General features: G+C 37.0%; 2 protein-coding genes and 1 pseudogene across 5 annotated transcripts in view; 2 read left to right on the plus strand and 1 right to left on the minus strand.

The window, feature by feature from the left end:
- trappc8 (trafficking protein particle complex subunit 8) overlaps positions 1 to 9981 on the minus strand; it is a 58836-nt gene extending 48855 nt beyond the window's left edge. For 3 of the 4 annotated variants that reach the window (XM_016243672.1, XM_016243671.1, XM_016243670.1), the window contains exons 1-2: positions 9697 to 9981; positions 4891 to 5085 (exon numbers count right to left, since the gene is read on the minus strand). In XM_016243672.1, coding sequence (XP_016099158.1) covers positions 4891 to 5085; positions 9697 to 9853 — 352 coding nt within the window. In that variant the 5' untranslated portion in view covers positions 9854 to 9981. Of the gene's footprint in view, positions 1 to 2636; positions 2912 to 4890; positions 5086 to 9696 lie in introns of those variants that run through there. The other variant, XM_016243673.1, reaches the window with a different exon arrangement.
- A 745-nt stretch (positions 9982 to 10726) lies between these two features.
- Positions 10727 to 14343, plus strand: LOC107559733 (RING finger protein 166-like). The gene is made up of 8 exons (XM_016243654.1): positions 10727 to 10759; positions 11294 to 11396; positions 11497 to 11588; positions 11670 to 11975; positions 12050 to 12097; positions 12933 to 13041; positions 13551 to 13658; positions 14104 to 14343. Exons 4-8 carry the CDS (start codon positions 11812 to 11814, stop codon positions 14170 to 14172), a joined length of 498 nt encoding a protein of 165 aa, XP_016099140.1. The 5' UTR covers positions 10727 to 10759; positions 11294 to 11396; positions 11497 to 11588; positions 11670 to 11811; the 3' UTR covers positions 14173 to 14343.
- Positions 14344 to 15875: 1532 nt separating this feature from the next.
- LOC107559728 (meprin A subunit beta-like) lies at positions 15876 to 21921 on the plus strand (annotated as a pseudogene).
- Positions 21922 to 22014: the final 93 nt, after the last annotated feature.

Raw genomic sequence — 22014 nt, forward strand, 5'->3', positions numbered from 1 at the left:
CAAAAAGACGCTTCAACTTTAAACTGTCACCAACATACAAGTCTGAAATCCATTATAACACTTCCTCCAGTGAAAAAGTCCATCCCCTGTTGTCCGCTCAACAAAATCCACCAACATACTATAACTGTTCTGGATGGTTTTTGGTTGTAAACGCTCCTTGATCTGGGCATATTTCTCTCCTGATTCAGACAAGACAACTTTTTCACTGAAGAAAGCATTAAAATGCATATAAGACTCATTTAGCTGCAAGCAATGGTTTGAGGTGTTTTATTCCATTCACAAGATAACTGACAGTTCGGAGTTGTGTGGATTATTTGTGGGTTATTGAGATGTTTTTTATCAGCTGTTTGGACTCTCATTCTGACGGCACCCATTCACTGAGGATCCATTGATGAGCAAGTGATGTAATGCTACATTTCTCCAAATCTGTTCCGATGAAGAAACAAACCCAACTACATATTGAATGGCCTGAAGGCGAGTAGATTTTCAGCAAATTTTCATCTTGTGAACTATTTCACAAGATGAAATAGCTGGACTATTAGATTCTAGGGTGAAGTATTTCTTTAATATTCATTTTCTGAGAACTATTCCTTTTGCAGAAGTGAACTTCTGCAAAGTGCTAAACTAAGCTCGTACTGCAGATCCAGAAAGCAAATGAGCATTGTTCTACAATCCCATTTTCCTGATTAGCTTAAACATGGGTGTGTTCCATTGGCGCCTTTCAGCAAATTTTCATCTTGTGAACTATTTCACAAGATGAAATAGCTGGACTATTAGATTCTAGGGTGAAGTATTTCTTTAATATTCATTTTCTGAGAACTATTCCTTTTGCAGAAGTGAACTTCTGCAAAGTGCTAAACTAAGCTCGTACTGCAGATCCAGAAAGCAAATGAGCATTGTTCTACAATCCCATTTTCCTGATTAGCTTAAACATGGGTATGTTCCATTGGCGCCTCCCGCTGTGAGAAAAGGCAATCTATTAAATGTAGGATAATGAAGTAAACTCAAAAATGACATACAATGAACAAATTGTAACATACTTTCTCCTTGAGACAGACATAAAACACAAACTACTGGTACCAGCTCTAGCAGAAGCAGAAGTAAAAAGTAATGGAGTTGGATGTTTCTGGAGAAGTCTATGGGTCAGGGTGAGTAGAGCACACACACAGCAAACCAATGCTTTAAAATCAACATGAAAAACCATTCACAACCCATTCTCCTTCCATAATGTGACATTTCTGAGGGAAACAGGATGCTGTATAAAACATTTAGAGCACAATGCCATTATTTATTTATTTTTATTGAGAATGTATTGGATTGTGAAAAGCAATCACAACCCCAAAAGTGAGTTTGCAGATTGTGGATGGGATGATAATTTAGTTTGAGGAATCAGGCTTTATTTAAGTCTCTGCCCGCAAGGAACTGGAATAATGGTTTAGATCGGGAGCCTAAAGGTCAAGTTCATGGTCAAAACAAGTTTGACACATTGAAAAGGGTAAAAAAAAATCTATCATTAAATCTATCCCCAAATCTATGATTATTTTTGTTACATTTGTTTATTTTGCATGTAAATCTGTACAATTTCAGAGAGGATGCTTTATGGAGCCTAAAGCAATGCCTAATAGCTACTTGGCTATTGGTTAACCTTAATTGATCCGCCCACCAGTCCTAGATGACATCGCTAGAAAGAAAAGTAGTTTCAGAACTGGAAAACGTTATCTTTATTATATTTGGAATGATGTGCACTGTTAAATGATGTGCAATACAGTGTTAATATCGTTAACTAAAACTATTTAAAAGTTCATTAAAATAGCATTTTGTTATTTGAAACAAAGCTGATGTAAAATAAAATATGAATATTACATGAAAAATATAAACCTTAAATTTGAAAAACGAAAATGTGCAATTTTGCCTTGGCTACTAACTGAAATAAGTTTAAAATAAAAGTAATACAATTATTAAAACTGAATCGGAAAAATTACTAAAACTTGAAATTAAAACGAAAAGTAAAAATAAAAAGCTATAATAATAAAGCTTACTCAAATTATAAAATTAAATATAATAGTTAAATCATTATTATAATTATTTAACATTATTATAATTAATTTACTTATAATATAAATAATATATTATAATAGTATATATATATACACAAAAATAATTGATACAATAAGACCAGGAATATGTATAATGCATTTAAGTACATAGGATCAGTTTTGATTTCATGTTGAATTTAGAGCAGTTTATGAGACGTCAGCTTTGTAGTCAAACCAACCAACCGTGAAATTCACATATACAAGTATGCTAACGCTGATGTATGCTGCATCTTGACTCTGTTCTCATATTCGGGTGCAATACAATTAGTTCATTCAGTTAAAAGGAGGATGCTTGCTGGTGTAGACTGGTGTGTTAGTGTCTAAGCTTCAGGGGTTTGTTGTTAGGCTCACCCAAGTGAAGGGTGAAGCAAAGGGACCACGTGGGGGACGGGCTCTACTGGAAACCTATGATCTGAGAGGGGAACACTTCACGCCCATTACTCAAAGGGTTAACAACACAGCATAGCACACGTGTGTGTGACCTGACACACACACACACACACACAAGGAAAGCGTGTGCATGAAGGTCAGAGCTCTTACCAAGGATTCATCCACAGGAGAATTTGGAGAATGGGTGAAGAAAATTAGAAAATTTTAAAAAAAAAAGAAGAAAAAAAAAAAAGATCAGAAACGATAAATAATAGATGTGCAATGCAAACCAAACCCTTTAATTTCATGGACAATTACAACATTTGATTCTCACTTTTCCCCTCAAGGGCTCTGCTGCCCTCATCAGGTGCTGATATGAGAGACTACTATGAAATGGGTCTCATTTAAAAAAAAAAAGAGAAAGTAATTTATATTACGAGTAGGCATGGGCCGGTATGAGATTTTGACGGTATGATAACCTTAAGCAAAGATATCACGGTATCACGGTATTGTCGTTGCAGCTCTAAAATGTGTTAATTTGAAATGTCTGGTTAAAAAAAAAAAACTCAACAATATATTTTGAGCAACTTACAGAATATTTGGAACAGTAGTATTTGTTTATTTTTTCTTTGATTTGTTTCTGAAATGTGGGCTGTCCTGCAGCTTTTGATGTGGATGATTGATTTGCTGCTAGAGCTACTGCTGCCCTAAAAAGAAGAAAAATAAAGACTGACATCTTTATTTAACCTAAATCTGTAATTACAGTTATTGAATTTTAGTTATATAATTCATATACATATCATTTATTTATATAATTTCATATACATAATTTGATTTAATAATAACCCAATTTGAAGCAAAAACCGAATGTTCTGACCAACTTTGTGCAATTATACTACATGCCTGAACGAAGCAAACAGCAGAAGCTCTGAATGGGACGCAGATTCACCCTCTGTCAGCAGAAGACGCTGATACAGTGTTTCCTTGGTTATTGCAGTAAACGAAGCAGAGCTGCGCTGAAACACTGCTTTAATGTGAATTATACGAGATGAAAAGAAAATACCATCTAAACGTTTCTGAAGACGGCCAGTTCGCCTCAGAAACACATTCATATAAACCCCCAAATCAATATTGAGGATTTTCTTCCAATAGTTCATGCATCATGAACAGTGAGTTATCTGCCTGCTACAGTATTTTTCTCTGTGTCCGTCTTCAACGTCTCTGGCCTATGTTAACGGGCATTTACAGACTTCATATTTTCACATAAACGACATTTGGAAAATGATATGCATTGCAACGCAGTTTGTGCAAGTTTGTGCAACAGAGATCGGCTGCAATAAAACAATAAAGGGCCGGTTGCCGATCGCGTAAGTTCCAGAGGAAGCTCCTTCAGCCATCCTACACACACGTGACTGACCGCTCGCTCGCACCAACAGGAGGAGGAGGGTCGTGCTACTCTCTACACTGCACTCAACCTGAGGGATTCCTACACTTTCAGTCTTTGAGGAGACATGAAAAACAGCGCATACCGCAGGAACGGTATAACGGGAAATATTAGCGTGGAATTTTCAAATCGCGGTATACCTTGAAACCGGTAATCGGCCCATGCCTAATTACGAGTGTAGTCATAATTTGTATATTCATTTTCTAAAATGTTTACATAACCCCTGCAGAACCTATAATTATCTTTTTTTTTTTTTTTGAGAGAGATCATAACATTTTTGTAAATTTTCATATTCCTTTTCTAAAATGTTCACACACCCCCTGCAGAATCTATGATTATTATTATCTTTTTTAGAGAGATCAAACCCTTTTTCTGTCCAGAAGAAGCTACACGACACTTTTTCCTTTTCGAAGATGTTTACATACCCCCTGCAGAATCTATAATTATTATCATATTTTTTTTTAACACAGACAAAACAGTATTTTGCATTTAAAAAAAAGATAAAACAGCATAGTATTTGTGTTTAACTGCAGTATTTATTACTTTAAATACTACAAGATTTCTATAAATAGTATAAAATCCAATCACATTTTCTAAAGGTCTGCCATTACTTTGGAAATTAGGACGATTCTTTTTCAGTACTTCATGTTCTATGCAAAATGTGTATATTGTGATATACATATTGCTATAAACCAGAATGAAGAATATTGTGATTGCTTATATTGCCCACCCAATTCATTGGTAACTTACATGTAAATCCATAGACAAAACATGCAGGCTACTGGATAATGTTCACTAACAGTAGCAAGGGCTACATAAACGTATGCTGCATTAGCAAACAATCTCTCAGTTCCTGTTTCTGTTCACTTCAGGCCATTTCCACTTTCCTACTTTGAAAATGTGGCAGTAACATAATCAGGTCCTCTACGGATTTCCCCATATGAAGTTGAAGTGAGCAGAAAACTCTCTGCAAGCACTTACCGCTGATGTTGAGGTCGTAGTCTCCAGCCGTGATAACGTTGGCGGGCGACCCTTCAGGTGGCTGGCAGACAGAAACCGCCTGGCTGAGGAGTCTGTGCAGCTCTGGGCTCTGTGGAGGCCGTGTGTTGATCCCAGTCACGCTGATCCGGAGGCCCTTCACCACAACCACCTGGTTATTGGGATCACGCAGGTGACCTACAGTACGGCCAAAAAAAGAAGAGGAAAATTAGCAGGTTGAACTGGCTGGTGTCAAATTCGTAATAGTGATGCTAATTCTTCTCTTTTCCTAAGCGACTTAAAGGGTCCAGAACCCAAGGCTGGTTCCACCTGGACCACAAGTCCTTTATCAAAAAATGTGTATTAATATCATTTCTTTAAACAAAGGAACTGAGCAAAAGTTTGAGGTCTGCAAGATTTTGTAAAATGTTTTTGAAAGAAGTCTCTTATGCTCATTAAGGCTGCATTTATTTGATCAAAAAATTCAGTACAAATATAAATATTTTGAAATATTATTCCAATTTCAAGTAAACGTTTTCTATTAATATATTGTAAAATATAATTTATTCCTGTAATGGCAAAGCTGAATTTTCAGCATCATTAATCCAGTCTTCAGTGTCACATGATCCTTCAGAAATCATCATAAAAGTTTTTAGATCCGTTTTTTTTTATTATTATTATTATTATCAATGTTGAAAAAAGCTGTGCTGCAGAAACCATTCTACATTTTCTTTGATGAATATAAAGTTCAAAAGAAAAGCATTATGTGACATTATAAATATATTTAGTCACTTTTTATTAATTGAATTCATCCTTGCTGAATAAAAGTATCAAATTATTTCCAAAAGAATCTTACGGTCTCCAAACTTTTGAACAGGACTCACAATCACAAGGAAAATAAATTAGTTTTTTCCCCCATTTCTGCCACTTGTTAATTCTTATGGACATTGACAGAAATTGTGTTATTTTAATAAATCATTATTAAAATGTTTAATCTTTGGGATTTTATAATTGAGATATAATACAATGTTTTGATTATTAATATTGCCAATTATTTTTTTAATGATATTTAATGAGATCAGCACAATACAAATTATTTTCATTAATTATTTGCAATCCGTTCTCTTGTGGACAGCCCTCCAACAGAGTATTTAGGATTTATTAATTCTATCTTTTACAATCTGTTATGACTTCCAACTTGAAAATCCGAACACAGCTGGGTTTCCTGACCACCTCTGGACCCCATCTGAAACCTCCTCACCCAACCTTCCCTTGCAATATGCATGGCAGGAACGCCCAGCTCAAATTATTATTATTATTATCAATGTTGAAAAAAGCTGTGCTGCAGAAACCATTCTACATTTTCTTTGATGAATATAAAGTTCAAAACAAAAGCATTATGTGACATTATAAATATATTTAGTCACTTTTTATTAATTGAATTCATCCTTGCTGAATAAAAGTATCAAATTATTTCCAAAAGAATCTTACTGTCTCCAAACTTTTGAACAGGACTCACAATCACAAGGAAAATAAATTAGTTTTTTCCCCCATTTCTGCCACTTGTTAATTCTTATGGACATTGACAGAAATGGTGTTATTTTAATAAATCATTATTAAAATGTTTAATCTTTGGGATTTTATAATTGAGATATAATACAATGTTTTGATTATTAATATTGCCAATTATTTTTTTAATGATATTTAATGAGATCAGCACAATACAAATTATTTTCATTCATTATTTGCAATCCGTTCTCTTGTGGACAGCCCTCCAACAGAGTATTTAGGATTTATTAATTCTATCTTTTACAATCTGTTATGACTTCCAACTTGAAAATCCGAACACAGCTGGGTTTCCTGACCACCTCTGGACCCCATCTGAAACCTCCTCACCCAACCTTCCCTTGCAATATGCATGGCAGGAACGCCCAGCTCAAACATGTTGCCACCCCTCTACCAAACACTTAATCCCATAATGCACCTGTGTGTTTTCACTCCACAATTCACATGATAAGCACAACATGAATAATAAAGATGAGACTTTGCTCCTCTGCTGCCAAGGCATTCCTGAATAAATCCAACCACATCACTGAGGGACAAACACACACACACATAAAGAGTGCACTCTCTTCATTTGGGTCAACTTAACTGTGTTTTCAGGATTTCTACGAATCCATAACACACTGCAACAAATAATATGAGAAGGCTATGTCTATTGTGCAACAACAAAATATGTGCCATGTTTTCCCACAATTGCATGATTCCTGAATGACCAATGTTGTTGACAAATGGGGTATAGAGGGATTTCCGTCTGTGAATGCAGCTCAGAAAAGGATTTACAGCAAATGAAGGAACAAAAACTGAAAACAAATTAAATAGGAAACAGTGAACAAAATCCATTTCAGTTGTTCCATAGTAAAATGGAACACGGTTAGCATTTTAAATGCTTATAATTAGTTAATAATTTTTTGTAAAACCAACTAATTTGTTTCTAAACCCTGGGCTAATAGGAATATTTCTTGTAAGAGTGAGTGCCATTTTTAATGAACCAATTAAAATGGCATCTGTTGTCTAATGTAAACTACTGTTCGATTTTGTTTTTAAAGTTTATAAATTAATACTTTTATTCAGCAGACACAATAAATTGATCAAAAGTGACAGCAAAAAAAGTGGAAAAGTTTACACAAATATATTAAAGGGGTCATATGATGTTGCTAAAAAGAGCATTATTTTGTGTATTTGGCGTAATGAAATGTGTTTATGCGGTTTAAGGTAAAAAAACACACATTATTTTCCACATACTGTACAAACGCATTGATTTTTACTAGGGATGCACGATATATCGGCCACCATATCGGTATCGGCCCATATCGGCTCATTTTTTCTGTTATCGGTATCGGCCTGATAAGAAAATTTGGCCGATATCTTAAAGCCGATAAATAATGCATTATTTCCTTCAGAGACACTTCAGATGCGCGCTAATCGTTTGCAGCCTTTTGTGCAATTGTACGTTGTAATATTGTGTTTATTTGATGTATATCTGATTTATCTCATATAGAATGCGTTTGGTTAAGTTAAAAGAGCGCTTCAGTTTACCGGTGATCATCTTTAGCTCAGCGCACGCAGCTCAAACAGCAGTGCACAACATTAATAACTATGATTGGGAATGTCGTGTATATAACATTCTAATGAGAACAAACACTCCAAAGAGAAAGGAAAATTTTAAATCGCATCATATGACCCCTTTAAGCAGTTTCCACAAATATATTAGGCAACTGTTTTTAACACTGATCATAATAAGAAATGTCAATTAGGCACCAAATCTGCATGTTAGAATGATTTCTGAAGGATCATGTGACACTGAAGACTGAATAATAAAGGCAAAAAGTAAATAAATCTTAAAAACAGACAAAAAAGCCCTTTAATAAACACCCTGACTTTTGATCGAAAGTGTATCTTGGTCATTCACTGACTTCTGTGTCACTGTAAACAACGGCAGTCTTCATAAATTGAGCCAGATGATCTGATTGCCTGCCTCTTTAGGATTATCCCATATCCTTTACTAGATATAGGCTGGTGATTAACAGCACAGGCCTCGAGCGCCGCCAGTCCAGTGGTAATCTAACCCTCACCAATAGAGGCATCTGATCTGTGCTGTGTCTGTCTGAGGCTCTGGTCAATAAATGGTCAGGTGAGCGGAAACCAGATCAGATTTCACAAACAGAGAGATCAAATTCTGATGAATCTAGGTTGAAACCCTTCCTATCATTTCACTGAAGATCAGAGCTGGGTTATGAAACAGGCCAGAGGGCCTTACACTGTCAAGGGTCTAAAAAGCTCTGTGGCTCCAAAACTTATTGAGGAAGTAGCCCTAGTGCATAAATCGCAAAGAGACAGCTAAAGCCCGGGCCCCTCTGCACACAAGGCCCCATGTTCCTTAACGCATACACCATTTGCTGACCACTAGAACCCCGAGCCACTTGGTTCACATGGCATATGCTGACCACTAGGGCCCCGGGCCCCTCAGAATGCAGTCCAAAAAGGGCCCAGAAAACTATATTTAAACTAATGTTTGCAACCAAAACATGACCTTGTCGCTTGGGGAAAAAAAGAGGTCTGCCACTACAGTCAGCAGTGGCTGGGGGGTCCTACAAAGACGTCTGCCCAGGGGCCTCACTGGACAAAGAATAGGCGCTATAAATCTAAAGAACTGCCAACCTAGACTAGCATTTTTGGGCATGTCTCTCAAAACTTAGTGAGCTGCCTATTTAGACAACATTTTAGGGTGCACTGCATGACTAAAAATCCAGTTAGCTGTTTAGTGTTTATCGAAACAGCATTTTGGGGCGTGTTTCTCAAGACCTAGTTAGCTGTCAACCTAAACAGATTTTTTTGGGCATGTCTCTCAAAACTACCCATTTAGACAGCACTTTTGGGCGTGTAACTCAAAATCTAGTGAGCAGTCTGTCTAAAGAGCATTTTTGGGCGTGTGTCTGAAAACCTAATGAGCTGCCTACCTAGACATCATTTTAAGTGTCCTTCAAATCTTAGTAAGCTGGCTTGCTAGAAAGTATTTTTGGGAATGTCTCTTAAAACCTATACTGAACTGTCTACCTAGACGATATTTTCGCGTCTGGACGTTTTAATGGCACCTAGACAGTTTTGGTTAATGTCTCTAGGCAGACAGCTCACTAGGTTTTGAGACACAGCCCGTGTTTATGTGTAAGGGAGCTGTCTAACAACCGTCTTGTCTAGTGATCATCAGTTGGGATGAGTGATCCGCGGCTGTCTCAGCTGGCCTCTTACCCTCGGACGTCAGGCGGCAGAAAGGCCGCAGCAGCTCGGGGAAACTCAGGTTGTTTTTGCGGGTCACTCTCTCCGCATCCTCGCTGCACAGGACAGCCACCATCGGCACGAACGAGTCCTGGATGAACTCCTGCACTGACTGCACGCACTGAGCCATGAGCGCCCGCCTCGACTGTTCTTCACCGAGCTCAAAGGATCTGCTGTTGAGTTGAAAACAAACACCTCCTTTACTGACAGCCGACGGCAGACATATTGAAATCTACTGCTGCCTGCTGATCGATTTTGCCCGAGAAGCTTAGCGACGGTCAGGTGACTTTACTTCCGCAATGACATAAAAGCTCTGCGTCTATCATAATAAAAGCCCTGGTGCCCGTAAATAACTTTTTACTTTCGATACCAAAGACAGACTGACAGACAGGCATGCTGTGAACATATATTAACGATGATGTTACATTTAATGGATTATATATTTAATCGATTATATAGATGAAACCAAAAGTTACAGTTCTGTCAATATTCAAAATGACTATTATTCTAAGACGAGGGATTGATTGATATCACATTGGATAAAACCGTCTATTAAATGGCACAATTAAAATTGCATGTATAATCCAAGTATATTGATATGCCAATAAAGCTCACTTCTCCTAATCAGTTCAGTCTGTTGCTTTCACACAGAAATGTTCATTCATTTTAGATAGACTTAGAATTGCATAACAATCTTTAAGTATAGAGGTCATTTCTGCCACTGTCCCAGAGTCACATCACTCAAGATTTGTTTTTCAAAATGAGTACCTTTCAGGTTAAACCGGTTCTATATTTACCATCATGAAAAGACAGCAGCTGAAGCAAACAGAATATACTCCCTCTTTATGGTCATAAGGAAGTTGGGCTGTATTTAAGCTGTGCAACCTGAGAGTGAAGATATCAGAAGAGACTAGACTGCCAGTTTGACAGAGTAGACAGCAGATGGTATAGACATGTCCGCTTCAGAGGAAGAGTGTCCTGTATGCAGGGAAAACATACAGAATCCTTCTCAACCATCTCCATGCTGTGGAAAAGTGTAAGTGTGGGTTATGTTTGACATAGATGGTTGATTTTGGTGACTTCATGTGGGCACTTTACAAACAAACAAATTTGTGGATCAAACTTGTAGGTCTGTGAGGTATTTGCATAATTTAACATATGCTAATGTATAGTTTACAATTTGATACAGTAATGCCTAAAATGTATGTTTGTAAAATATATTTGATCAGCGATTATAAATCAAACTCATTCAATAAATCACATTTTCTCTAAAAAGTGCTTTTGTAGTTGGAAACAGCTTCTATGGTGGACGTTTATGTTATTTGCTTTTTTTGTTTTGTTTTCATCTACTATATATACATGTGCAGTCTCTCCTTGTCCACAAGTACATATCATTTCTGATAAATAACCTGAACATTTACTGGCAGCAAAAAGCGAAAGTATTTCTAAAGGGAAATTCCATCACATGATGGGTTGACCGACATTGCAGCCAATCTGTCATCTTCTTGTTGCTGGTAGTTGATTATTTTACTGTCTCATCTAGACAATTTGTCTCTCTCTGTACTTGCAGAATTTGCCAGCGATGCCTCAGTCAATCTTTTCGATATAGGCTTCATTGTCCACACTGCAGAAGCTCAGTAAACAACCGTGATTCTGCGAATAATCCATTGGTAGTAAGTAAATACCCTGCTAAAGTGTGCAATAAATATCAGTTTCTCTGTGAGTGGAGGTTGTCAAGGACTGCATGCTTATGAATGAATAATTTGGTTTCAGCCTCCTGGTAGGAGGAGGCATCTGCGCCAAATCCTGCCAGGGAATATTCAAACATTTAATTCAAGAAGACCTGTTGGCACAAACATACACAAGTAAGTATCAGGCAAATGTCATTATTTAGTGCCTTTTTCTGTCAAATGCTAAAAAATGTATCATTTCTTTTAAACCAACAGTCTCCTCGGCCAACTTCGACATTCACTGGCACAACAGGCAGACATTGCCGCTCAAGCCAGTCCACCCAATCAGGCTGCTCTGCCACCCGTCCCACAAAATCAAGCGCCTTTCCCTTTAATTTCCTCTGCACGGCCTGTTCCTATGCCACGGACACGAGCTCAACCTGCAAATTTAATTGCTGCCCCACAGCCTGCACCCATTAATGCTGCTCCGAGTGGTTTTATTCAAGTCCCACCTGCCCCAGCTCCACTGCTGCTAAACCCCGCCCCGTCCCAGGAACATTTACAGGCTGAGCTGGATGACTGGTAAGTCCCATCAAGATAGTAACTATTTTATTGACACTATGGATTAGATAACTCATATTTTGTTTCATTCAAAGGCCATGGCAAACGGAGATCAATCTAATGGAGATGAATCAACCTCAAGGGTGAGGACATCAAACACGCTACACTGCCTGTGAGCAGCATGTGGAAAACCCATTCTAATGAACATGTTTGGTTATTCCAGTAATTCAACAACTCTTAATCTTACGACACACAGTGACAGGGGTTTTCGATCTTTTAGATGCCACAGATGGCCAAATAGTATCATTATGTAAGGGACTCCCATAAAATTGAAAAGGCAGCTATGTATCAGCTATATATTTTCATATATAAAGATCCAATCCAAATACCTATATAGGCCTACATGTTAATTTTAATCATGTTTATTATTTATTTATTTGTATATTTCTTACACTGTTTTTTTTTCTTTCTATAATTTACCCCCGTTGCGTTACCCTAGAAACCCCTCTTCTAGATCACTGTACTTGGAAAACCGCTTGGAAAAACTCTTACTGTGCATAAAGTGAAAATGAAAATGAAAGGATTCTACTACATCTCTTTCTAAGTTGGTGCTTACAACACTTTTATCTGATTTTTCTTGTCCACAAACTTTTGTCCAAAATTTAGTGTACATTCCCATGACATAATGCACCATTTACACAATCCTAAAATTGGGTTATTTCAGAATTACATGTATTTATTTATTTTGGCTTATCATTTTAGAAAGATCATCAATCAGATCATTATTAAAAATAAAGGTACTTTATTGGCATCTATGGTTCCATGAAGAAGCTTTAACATTCAATTGCACAAAAGGTTTCTTATAGTGAAGAAAAAAGTTTTCTTCAGATTATTTTGGGAACGCAAAACGATTAGCTAAAAACACTCAAAAATACAGTCTTTGACATGTACTTATTTTCCTGATTTATTTCTTTTCAGTTTAAATGTGAGGACTTTTGCCTGTCCGTACTGCCAGGATGATGGACTGGATGAACTCGATCTACTTGATCACTGCAATGAACATCATGCCAATGACAGCAAACGTGTGGTCAGTCATCATTCATGTGTATAGATCATGTGGAGTAATTCTAAAATCCAATCATGTGTTGAATTAAACTTACAGCACATTCATTTGAAACATTAATTAGTTCCTTTAAATTATATTTAAAGCTGAAGTGAGTAATTTTTATACCTTTAGCATCACCAAACTGAATTTATAAACTGTTTCGACAATTTTGAAACTTGATTACCCAACACTCCCCATCTATTATTGGTCTAAATAAACAGATTGCCCCACCACAAACTCACAATATTGGTTGAACCAATGTTGCAAAGTCAGGCTGGTTGTGATGCTCATGCATACACTGCAATGTTTTGATAGCTCTTAAAGTCACAGTGCTACACTTTTCAGGGGGAATCAACCTATAAATGGCTTAATTATATTTTAACATCCCCAAATTACACACTTCAGATTTGAATGACTCAGTATTGCTGACTGCTATAGTATCAGAAGCTGAGAAACGCTCAAGATTTTTGTGTGCCCTCTGGCGCCCCTAGGTGTGTCCAGTGTGTGTGCAGACGCCCCATGGTGATTCACAGTACTACAGCCGCAACTTCATTGGCCACCTCAACCTGCGCCACTGCTACTACCTGGATGATATGACTGTAAGTCAATCATGTACATGAACACTAAGCAAAGAACTAGAATAAATAATAATAAATATATATTCACACACACACACACACACACACACACACACACATACATATCCTTGTGGGGACTCTCCATAGGCGTAATGGTTTTTCTACTGTACAGACCGTATATTCTATTGCCCTACACCAGCCCTACACCTAAACCTACCCCTTACAGGAAACTTTGTGCAGTTTTAGATTTAAAAAAAAACTTCATTCTGTGTGATTTATTAGCTTGTTTACCCGTGGGGACCTCAATTGGTGGTCAAAGTGGTCCCCACCATGACACCGTGAGTCCCCATGAGTCTGTGTGTATTCAGGTTTAAGTCCCCACCAGAATAGAAAAACAGGTACACACACACACACACACACACACACACAATGTTTAACTGTAATCCTTTATTTCTCTGATCCACAGAATCTCAACCAGACTGATGAGCTGAACATTCAGTGTGCAATTCTAGCATCATATAAGGAAAATATTTAGGCCTCATTTTCAGAAACATGACAACACAGTCAACATCATATAAAACTACTTGGGAAGAAGATTCTGAATCACAAGGGCATAATCAACTGAGAAATCAATAAAAGATATGGTATATCGAAGATGTGATACAAGAAAATTTAAGAATTTACCAGTGTTATGCGAAATATAATATGTGGTTGGAATTTTTTTGATTGAAATGCGTTTAAAGCAACAGAAAATGATTATGTGATTAAGAGGTATTTTAAGAGGTAATGTATTGTCATATTCTATCTGATGCATCTCAGGTTGATCGTGGCTTTAAAATTACTAAACAAATGATTTATCTGCTAAAAAACATTTTGCACATTTGAGCTCTTCTTGCACTTTTTTTTCAGATACAAGATTTATGTAACATACATTTATTTTTGTGATATTGTTTGTGGGATTTACTTTGTGGGAAAATGTATTAATGAATTATTCAAGTGACTCCAGGATCTGTTAAAATATTTATGCTGAAAGAAAAAAGTGTATTAAAAGTTTTAATACAATATTCTACTGTGAAAAAAGATCATTTCCCATCACAGACTGCAGAATGTTTGCAATTAAAGAAATAGGTCACCCAAAAAATGAAAATTTGCTGAAGATTTACTCGCCCTCAGGCCAAAATAGAGGAGTTTTTTCTTCATCAGAACAGGTCCTCTGCAGTGAATGGGTGCTGAATCCAATTGATCCTCTGCAGTGAATGGGTGCCGTCAGAATGTCCAAAAGTCCAAACAGCTGATAAAAAAAAACACAATAGTCAACACAACTGATGTATATCAATTAAACTTTTGTACGAAAAGTTGTGTGTTTGTAAGAAAAAAAATCCATCAAGACATTTTTAACTTCAAACCATCACTTCTGGTTAAAAACATGTACTCGGTCCATATCATTGCTTTCAAGCACTGTTTACAGATTACAAGCGACAACAGTCCAAAAAAGTTCTAAACAAATATTGTTTAAATTGTATCAGCTGTTTGGACTCTCATTCCGATTCACTGCAGAGGATCCATTGGTGAGCAAGTGATGTAATGCGAAATTTCTCCAAATCTGTTTTGATGAAGAAACAAACTCGTTTTCATCTTGGATGGCTTGAGAGGGGATTAAATCTTTAGCAGATTTTCATTTTGGGTGAACTGTTCCTTTAAACTAGCTTCTACCTCTTAGCCAAATCATCATAAATAAGTAATTTTATAATGTCTAATAATATCACATTGACCTTTAGTGTAATAAATCATATACCATCAGGTACAGGCTCTTATCATTGCAGACTAAGCTCTTTTGTTCTATAAATCGGTTAATACACAATGCACTGATATTCTGAAGAGAACAGCTCAGAGTGAAGTCGTCTCAAGGCGTCTCTTCATACATTGCTGATTCTGTGTGTATGTGCCACAGCCCTGTGTTTGGTAAGTGTAGAATTCAGATGTCATAGAAACAACAATTTTGTGCTCATGTGTTGATAATATTGTGCTAAACAAAAGCAAATGATCATATTTTAGAGCAAAACTAACACAGCTGTTGTTATATTAAAAAGCAATGACCTTGTTCAAGACTGAATGAGTTTTACGATGAAATAGTTTGTGGTTGTTTCATGATAGCAGGTAATACAATATCAAAGCTTGCACTAGGTTGTTGATGTAAATGGGCACCTTTGACACTTATCTCTCAAATATTTTCTTTCAAATCCAACATCTTCACTCACAGGTGAGTCATAACAATCACATAATTTCATTAATATAACGATGTATTCCAAAATCACAACTGTTTTTAATGATTTTATATGCTCTGAATTTTTTTTTTGTAGGCAATACAGCGATTGATGTGGATAATGAAAAAGATCAGGATATATTTGATATAAATGAAGGTTTGTGGAAACATTAATATAATGTCTTAAAGGATACATAATATGCCCCTTTTTACAATATGTAAGTCTCTGGTGTCCCCAGAATATGTCTGTAAAGTTTCAGCTCAAAATACTCCACAGATCATTTATTATATCATTTTGAAAATGCCTATTTTGAGTGGAAGCAGAAACAAGCTGTTTTTCGTGCCTGGCTCTTTAAATGCAAATGAGCTGCTGCTCCCCGCCCCCTTTTCCAGAATAGAGCTGAGCCATTACAGCTCCTGCCTGCTAAAAAACATCTGTTTTGGTTTTGATTATCATGTTTATCGTGCTGAAATCATGCGTTTTAAACTATATGAGTTTAAACTTATATACGGTTTTCTGAGCGCACACATCCGAAGCACATGGACAGAAAGCGGCTGTCACAGCATGTGAGCACTAAACTAAGTTCTCATTCACACACAAGTTTATGTTAAAAACACACGAGTTACAAAAACAGTTGGTTATGTCTGTGAACAGCTGGGAAATAAATCACATGTTTATTTTAGATCTGTGTGGCAGCAGCAATATACAGTAAATAAATCAATATATCCACTGCTCTGTTGTCTCCTCTGAGGCTGGGACTCTAAATAGTGCTCTGTTCTCGTCTGTGCACTCAAAGACAGAACAGTTAGCATGTTTTGCTCAAACTTTTGCAATGGCATTAGAACTGGTACACCGTTGTCGCTTGCAAAATCAAAATGATGGCGCCATGGGTGGAAATTTACAGATTAAGGGGAGGTAATATTATAATGACAAGCCTTTGCAACGTCACCAAGGGAGCGAAATCAGACTCGCTTGTTTTTTCAGACGCTTGCAGAAAAAGGCTCAAGTTACCAAAACAAAGTTACTGGGTTAATCTTTTTCACATTTCCTTGGTTGGAAAGATGCACCGGGGACCTGATTATAGCACTTAAAACCTGGAAAAGTCAGATTGTCATGGTATGTCACCTTTAAATCTGTAACATAATTTCTATAACACTTTTGCATTAACTACTGTCTTGTTCAACAGAGGCAGAACTTCAGCTGGTGGAAGGAGACATTCTGATGCAGGAGGTTAGTTTTTCATTGAGCATATTTTTTATGCCACTTTCCACAAATAGGGTACAAAATAGGCCCTGGATCTCTAGGCCTGAAAAGTAATAAAATATATTTTTAGGACATTTCTAACCTTCAGAAAATTCAACATTAACCTCAGGAGGTCAAACTAATGTTTAAGTACAATTAAATACAGTACATTTTCAAGCACTAAACATCACAAATATCAAAATGTATTTATAAAATAAAATATCAAATAGTAACAGATGCAACTTACAGGCTTGCAAATCAAGTATCAGGGTTGTATAAATTGAGCTAAATCCATGTTTGGTTTATATTTAACAGGGAGAAGGCAGAAACACTATTCTGGGGGAAAAGTATCGCTGGCCAACAACTGTGCCGTACGTCCTAGACAGCAGCCTTGCTCTCTGAATATATAATAATTGATTCAATTCAGTTGAATTTATGCCTTGACCTGTATCTGATATTCAAATTCTAACTTAATATATGCTCCAAATTGCTCACTCACTGTACTTCTCTCTCTCTCTCTCTTTAAATAGAAATCAATGCCAAAGGTGTGATATTGAAAGCATTTGAGCAATACAGACTCAAGACCTGTAATGACTTCAAACTCGGGTGGAGAGCCAAACTACATTTTCGTATTTAAAGGCAGCGGCTAAGAAAACAACAACATTTATGTTAATGGGTGTAACATACTGTGCTGGCACGTTTTTATTTTCAAACAAAACTTACCAAATAATTTTTAATCATTTTAATTTATTAAATTATGTTTTAGTTTAATAATAGCATGTTAGACCTTTTCAGGCATGTGCAAACATTGGGACTTTTATTGCATTGACTGTATCCGAGGGTGTTTATTTCTGCTAAAGGTGAAATGTCTTTCTGTTCCATCAGATTTTACTCAAAGGTGGGGAATCGACAATTGGGGAAACAAGAGTTGTCAATTGGTGCAAACTGTGACCATTTAGGAACAGTGGAGCATGAGTTTCTGCCTGCGTGCGCTGGGTTTCTGGCACGAGCAGTCCAGGTCTGATAGAGATGACTACGTCATCATTGTGTGGGACCGGATTGAAGACGGTAACTATTGCATTCTTAAATACACGCATCAATAATAACGTCATTCTGTCTTGCCAAACTCCTAAAATCTATATATTAATATTTAATACAAACCCATTTGTTCATAAACTGTTTTGCGGTTTGTTTCTCACTTAGGTAAAGAACACAACTTCAATTTATATGATGAAACGGTGTCAAGTTCTCTCGGTGTGCCCTATTACGGTTCAGTCATGCACTACAGTAAGACAGCCTTCAACAAAGGCAGTGAGCCAACCATCGTTACCAAGATACCAGAATTCTTGGATGTGATTGGTCAACGCATGGAGTTTAGTGACAGTGACCTGCTCAAGCTGAACCAGCTATACAATTGTAGTAAGATTCTGTGGAAGCCTGGTTGAACTTGATGGAATAATCCTCCATTCTTTTTTATAAATATATTGTCATTAGTCTACTGATAAGATAAAGACTGCTTGCTCAACTAATACTTGGTTTCTCTCACTCACCATGTCCTAAACATTTTTCATTATTCTTTCAGCTACAGCCTCAACTTTTCTGGACTCTTGCCACTTTGAGGAGCCAAATATCTGTGGCATGATCCAGGGTGATGGGGGAAATGCCAAGTGGGCTCATGTACAAACGGTAGAGGGCGGCCCACAGACAGACTAAACCAATCTAGGTCAATGTCAAGGTATGAACACCCCTAACCACAAAAGCAGGATTCAACCTAGTTTTGCATTATTTTAACCTGAAAATCGCCATTTTTGAGCCACATTATTGCTACAAATAAAACTTCAAGTGAAATAAGAGAACTTCACAATCGTGATTTCCATTTATGCATCATTGTCTGTTTGTATATGACTTTGATTTATTTTGTACAATAAAAAGACTGTATACTGCAAGACAGCTCAAGTAGGAAAATACTTTTCTGCATTAGCAAAGCTATTGCTGATTGAACAAAGCATCATGCCTCAAAGAAGTAGTACATGCAGTTATGCATAACCATAAGCTCTTCTCTTCTGCACAATGGTAACAATATAAATCTCAATGTAACAGAAACTCTTTCAAATGTAAAACATAACTGAACATTAAACATTAATAGATGTTTCCCTTTACTAAAAAAAAAACACTTTTTAATTTCAGTATTTATTCTCCATATCCAGCCATATGCAAAGCATGCTGGGAACTAAAAATCACGCCAAAATAAAACTTCTAAATTTAGCTAATTCTCTTAAAACAAATAGGTAGCCTTCTTTCCTTCATTTTTTTCAGCCCAAAATCCACATATCTGCAAATATACTTGGCTGTGAAGCATCCAGAATCATGTACTGTCTAGTAGGTAAAATATTTGACTGGAAACTTACTTTGCAACTGTTTTACATTTTTTTTAATGTATGAATATGGGTAGTACGAATGAAATTCGGACATACTACATCCACTTTCGTCACTGTCACTTCAAATCCATTCACCGATCTTCTCCCGTGGCCCCATGGGATAATAAAGTGCTCATCAGACTTTTACTGTGAATTCAGACACACTACTCTTTTCACATACTGTTTTTCGTCTACTATATAGTAGGGAAGTATTCGGACACAGGGATTGAGTCACATCAAGCAGGAGTGTCGTGTGTGAAATACTGAACTTTTTCACATAGCAAATATTTTAGCAAAATGTATGTCAACTGCAAAAGAAAAAAAACTGCTACAGTGTTTTCATTACTTTACAAAAGAGGAAACAAAATATATAGAGAGAAATATACAGAGAAATGCCAAATTTCTAGTCTGGGCGATATGAAGATATTATTGTATATCGACCGATGTCTCATAAGTATCACGATGTCGATGTCAACAGTCAGGTAACAGACGATTATCGACACTATCGGAAAAAAAATTACAAATGATAAACCTAGTAAGTTGCAAAAAAATATTTTACATAGCCCCATAGTCACCATACAGGTCTTTTTGCATGCAAGAATTAAATAATTTATTACAATCTCTATTAGGAGTGTCAATGGTCCACTTGAGAGATAGGTGGCGGTAATGCACTTATAAGTCAGCGATCCGCCATAAAGCAAGAAGAAGACGCGGCAGGCAACGGCTGTTGAACGCGCTCAGGACAGTTCGGACATTGCGGTGAAAATCAGAGGTAAAAAACTATATAAATACTGTTCAGTTTCTTGCACAGACCGATTGTTTCGTGTCTTTACACATCAATGTATCGTCACGAGCCGCAGAGTTTAATTTGGTTTTGTTTGTGTATGTTTTTTTGACTCTCAAAGCCATGATTCCCATCCACTTGCATTATATGACTGACAGACTGCAACGGTTTCACTTAAAAATCTTCGTTTGTGTTCTACTGAAGAAACAAAGTCACCTACATCTTGAATGCCCTGGGGGTAAGCAGATAAACATCAAATTTAAATTTTTGGGTGAACTATACCTTTAAATATTGTGAACATGCATCATCGCAGTCTGCACCAAACCAAGTTAGGCCAAAGACTCCCTTAAATGGGACACTCACATGGAAGACTATTGTTATATCACCACTGTGTAAAAAGTTGAATTATGTATGGACCATAATCCTGCATTGATAACTCTTATGATATCATGGTGGCACTTTGATCTTCATGATAAACACATTTTACTGATACTATAAGGAAATTTCTTTGACCTTCTCAGACATTTCTTGTCAAGGATTGCTATATGACATGCAAAATGGTATTTAAACTCCCATTATAAGGTCCAAAGAGAAAGCGAGAAGACTGGCTTAATGGCCTATTATCTAATAAAAGTTTATACTTCTACAGGGGTTGGGTTCTTCATGCATTTCAGCACAGCCACAGGTACCCAAGGTGACACAGCTTACCTGGAAATTCGCCTCTTTTACCCCAAAAGATGCTCCCAATGCCTGCAGTTAGTTATATCACTACAACAGTGGTGGCGCTGATGATCAGCTAAACATCTGGGTGCGTGAATACACTGCTGAAAACCCCAAAGGAGCCCTGAGACTCATTCAGAAGAATCCAGACATCCAACACCGCATGAACAACATTAGGATGATCACTACATATCCAGCCAAGACCTCCACTGACTGTAAGACACAAACAAAGAGTAGGGGAGGCATTTTTACTAGATACTTGGTTACAGATTATTTTGAGATAAAATGTGTTTAATAAATAGTATATTTTCTCTTTGCGCAGCGATGGGTAATGTTGAGTATTTCTGGGACGACCCACGAAAAGTAGGAAGTGTAGTCACTGACACAGATGGCAGTTCATACTACCGGGGGCCGGGTTCCGGTTCCAGCAGTTACATCACACATGATCGTCTGAAGAGTCGAAGCTTCAAAGGAGACAATGTCATCTTCCTCCTCTCCCTGGAAGGTTCGTGAGCAGGAAGTTTTTATTCCATACCAGTAAAATTCTTATGAAATATGACAAGAGTTTTAACTTCTTCAATAGATGTGACTGGACTCGTGGAGACTCAGACCAGAGTCTTGGAGACCTGCGATTAGAGATCGATGACGCCATTGGAAGCTCTACTACAGCAACAGTGGCTAAAAGTGTCTTTGTGGCACCTGCCATGTTCCTGGGTCTTGCTGTTCCATTATTAAATATAAATGCATGTACAGTAACTCCCATTAAACTGAACTTTCTCTTACAGAACCCCAAATGTCCATTTAAAAAGGACAGTGGACAAAAATATCCCCATGACATCATGCAGGATACATCATGAAGCCTCAATGGAGGAAAAAAAAAATCTTTATGGAATTTGCCAGATTGCGTCTTCATTACTGAGCTGGATCTACTGAATGATAACTTGCCTTTA

The sequence above is a fragment of the Sinocyclocheilus grahami genome, unplaced genomic scaffold (genome assembly GCF_001515645.1).
Source record: "Sinocyclocheilus grahami isolate Dianchi unplaced genomic scaffold, SAMN03320097.WGS_v1.1 scaffold696.1, whole genome shotgun sequence".
Taxonomy (NCBI): Eukaryota; Metazoa; Chordata; class Actinopteri; order Cypriniformes; family Cyprinidae; genus Sinocyclocheilus; species Sinocyclocheilus grahami.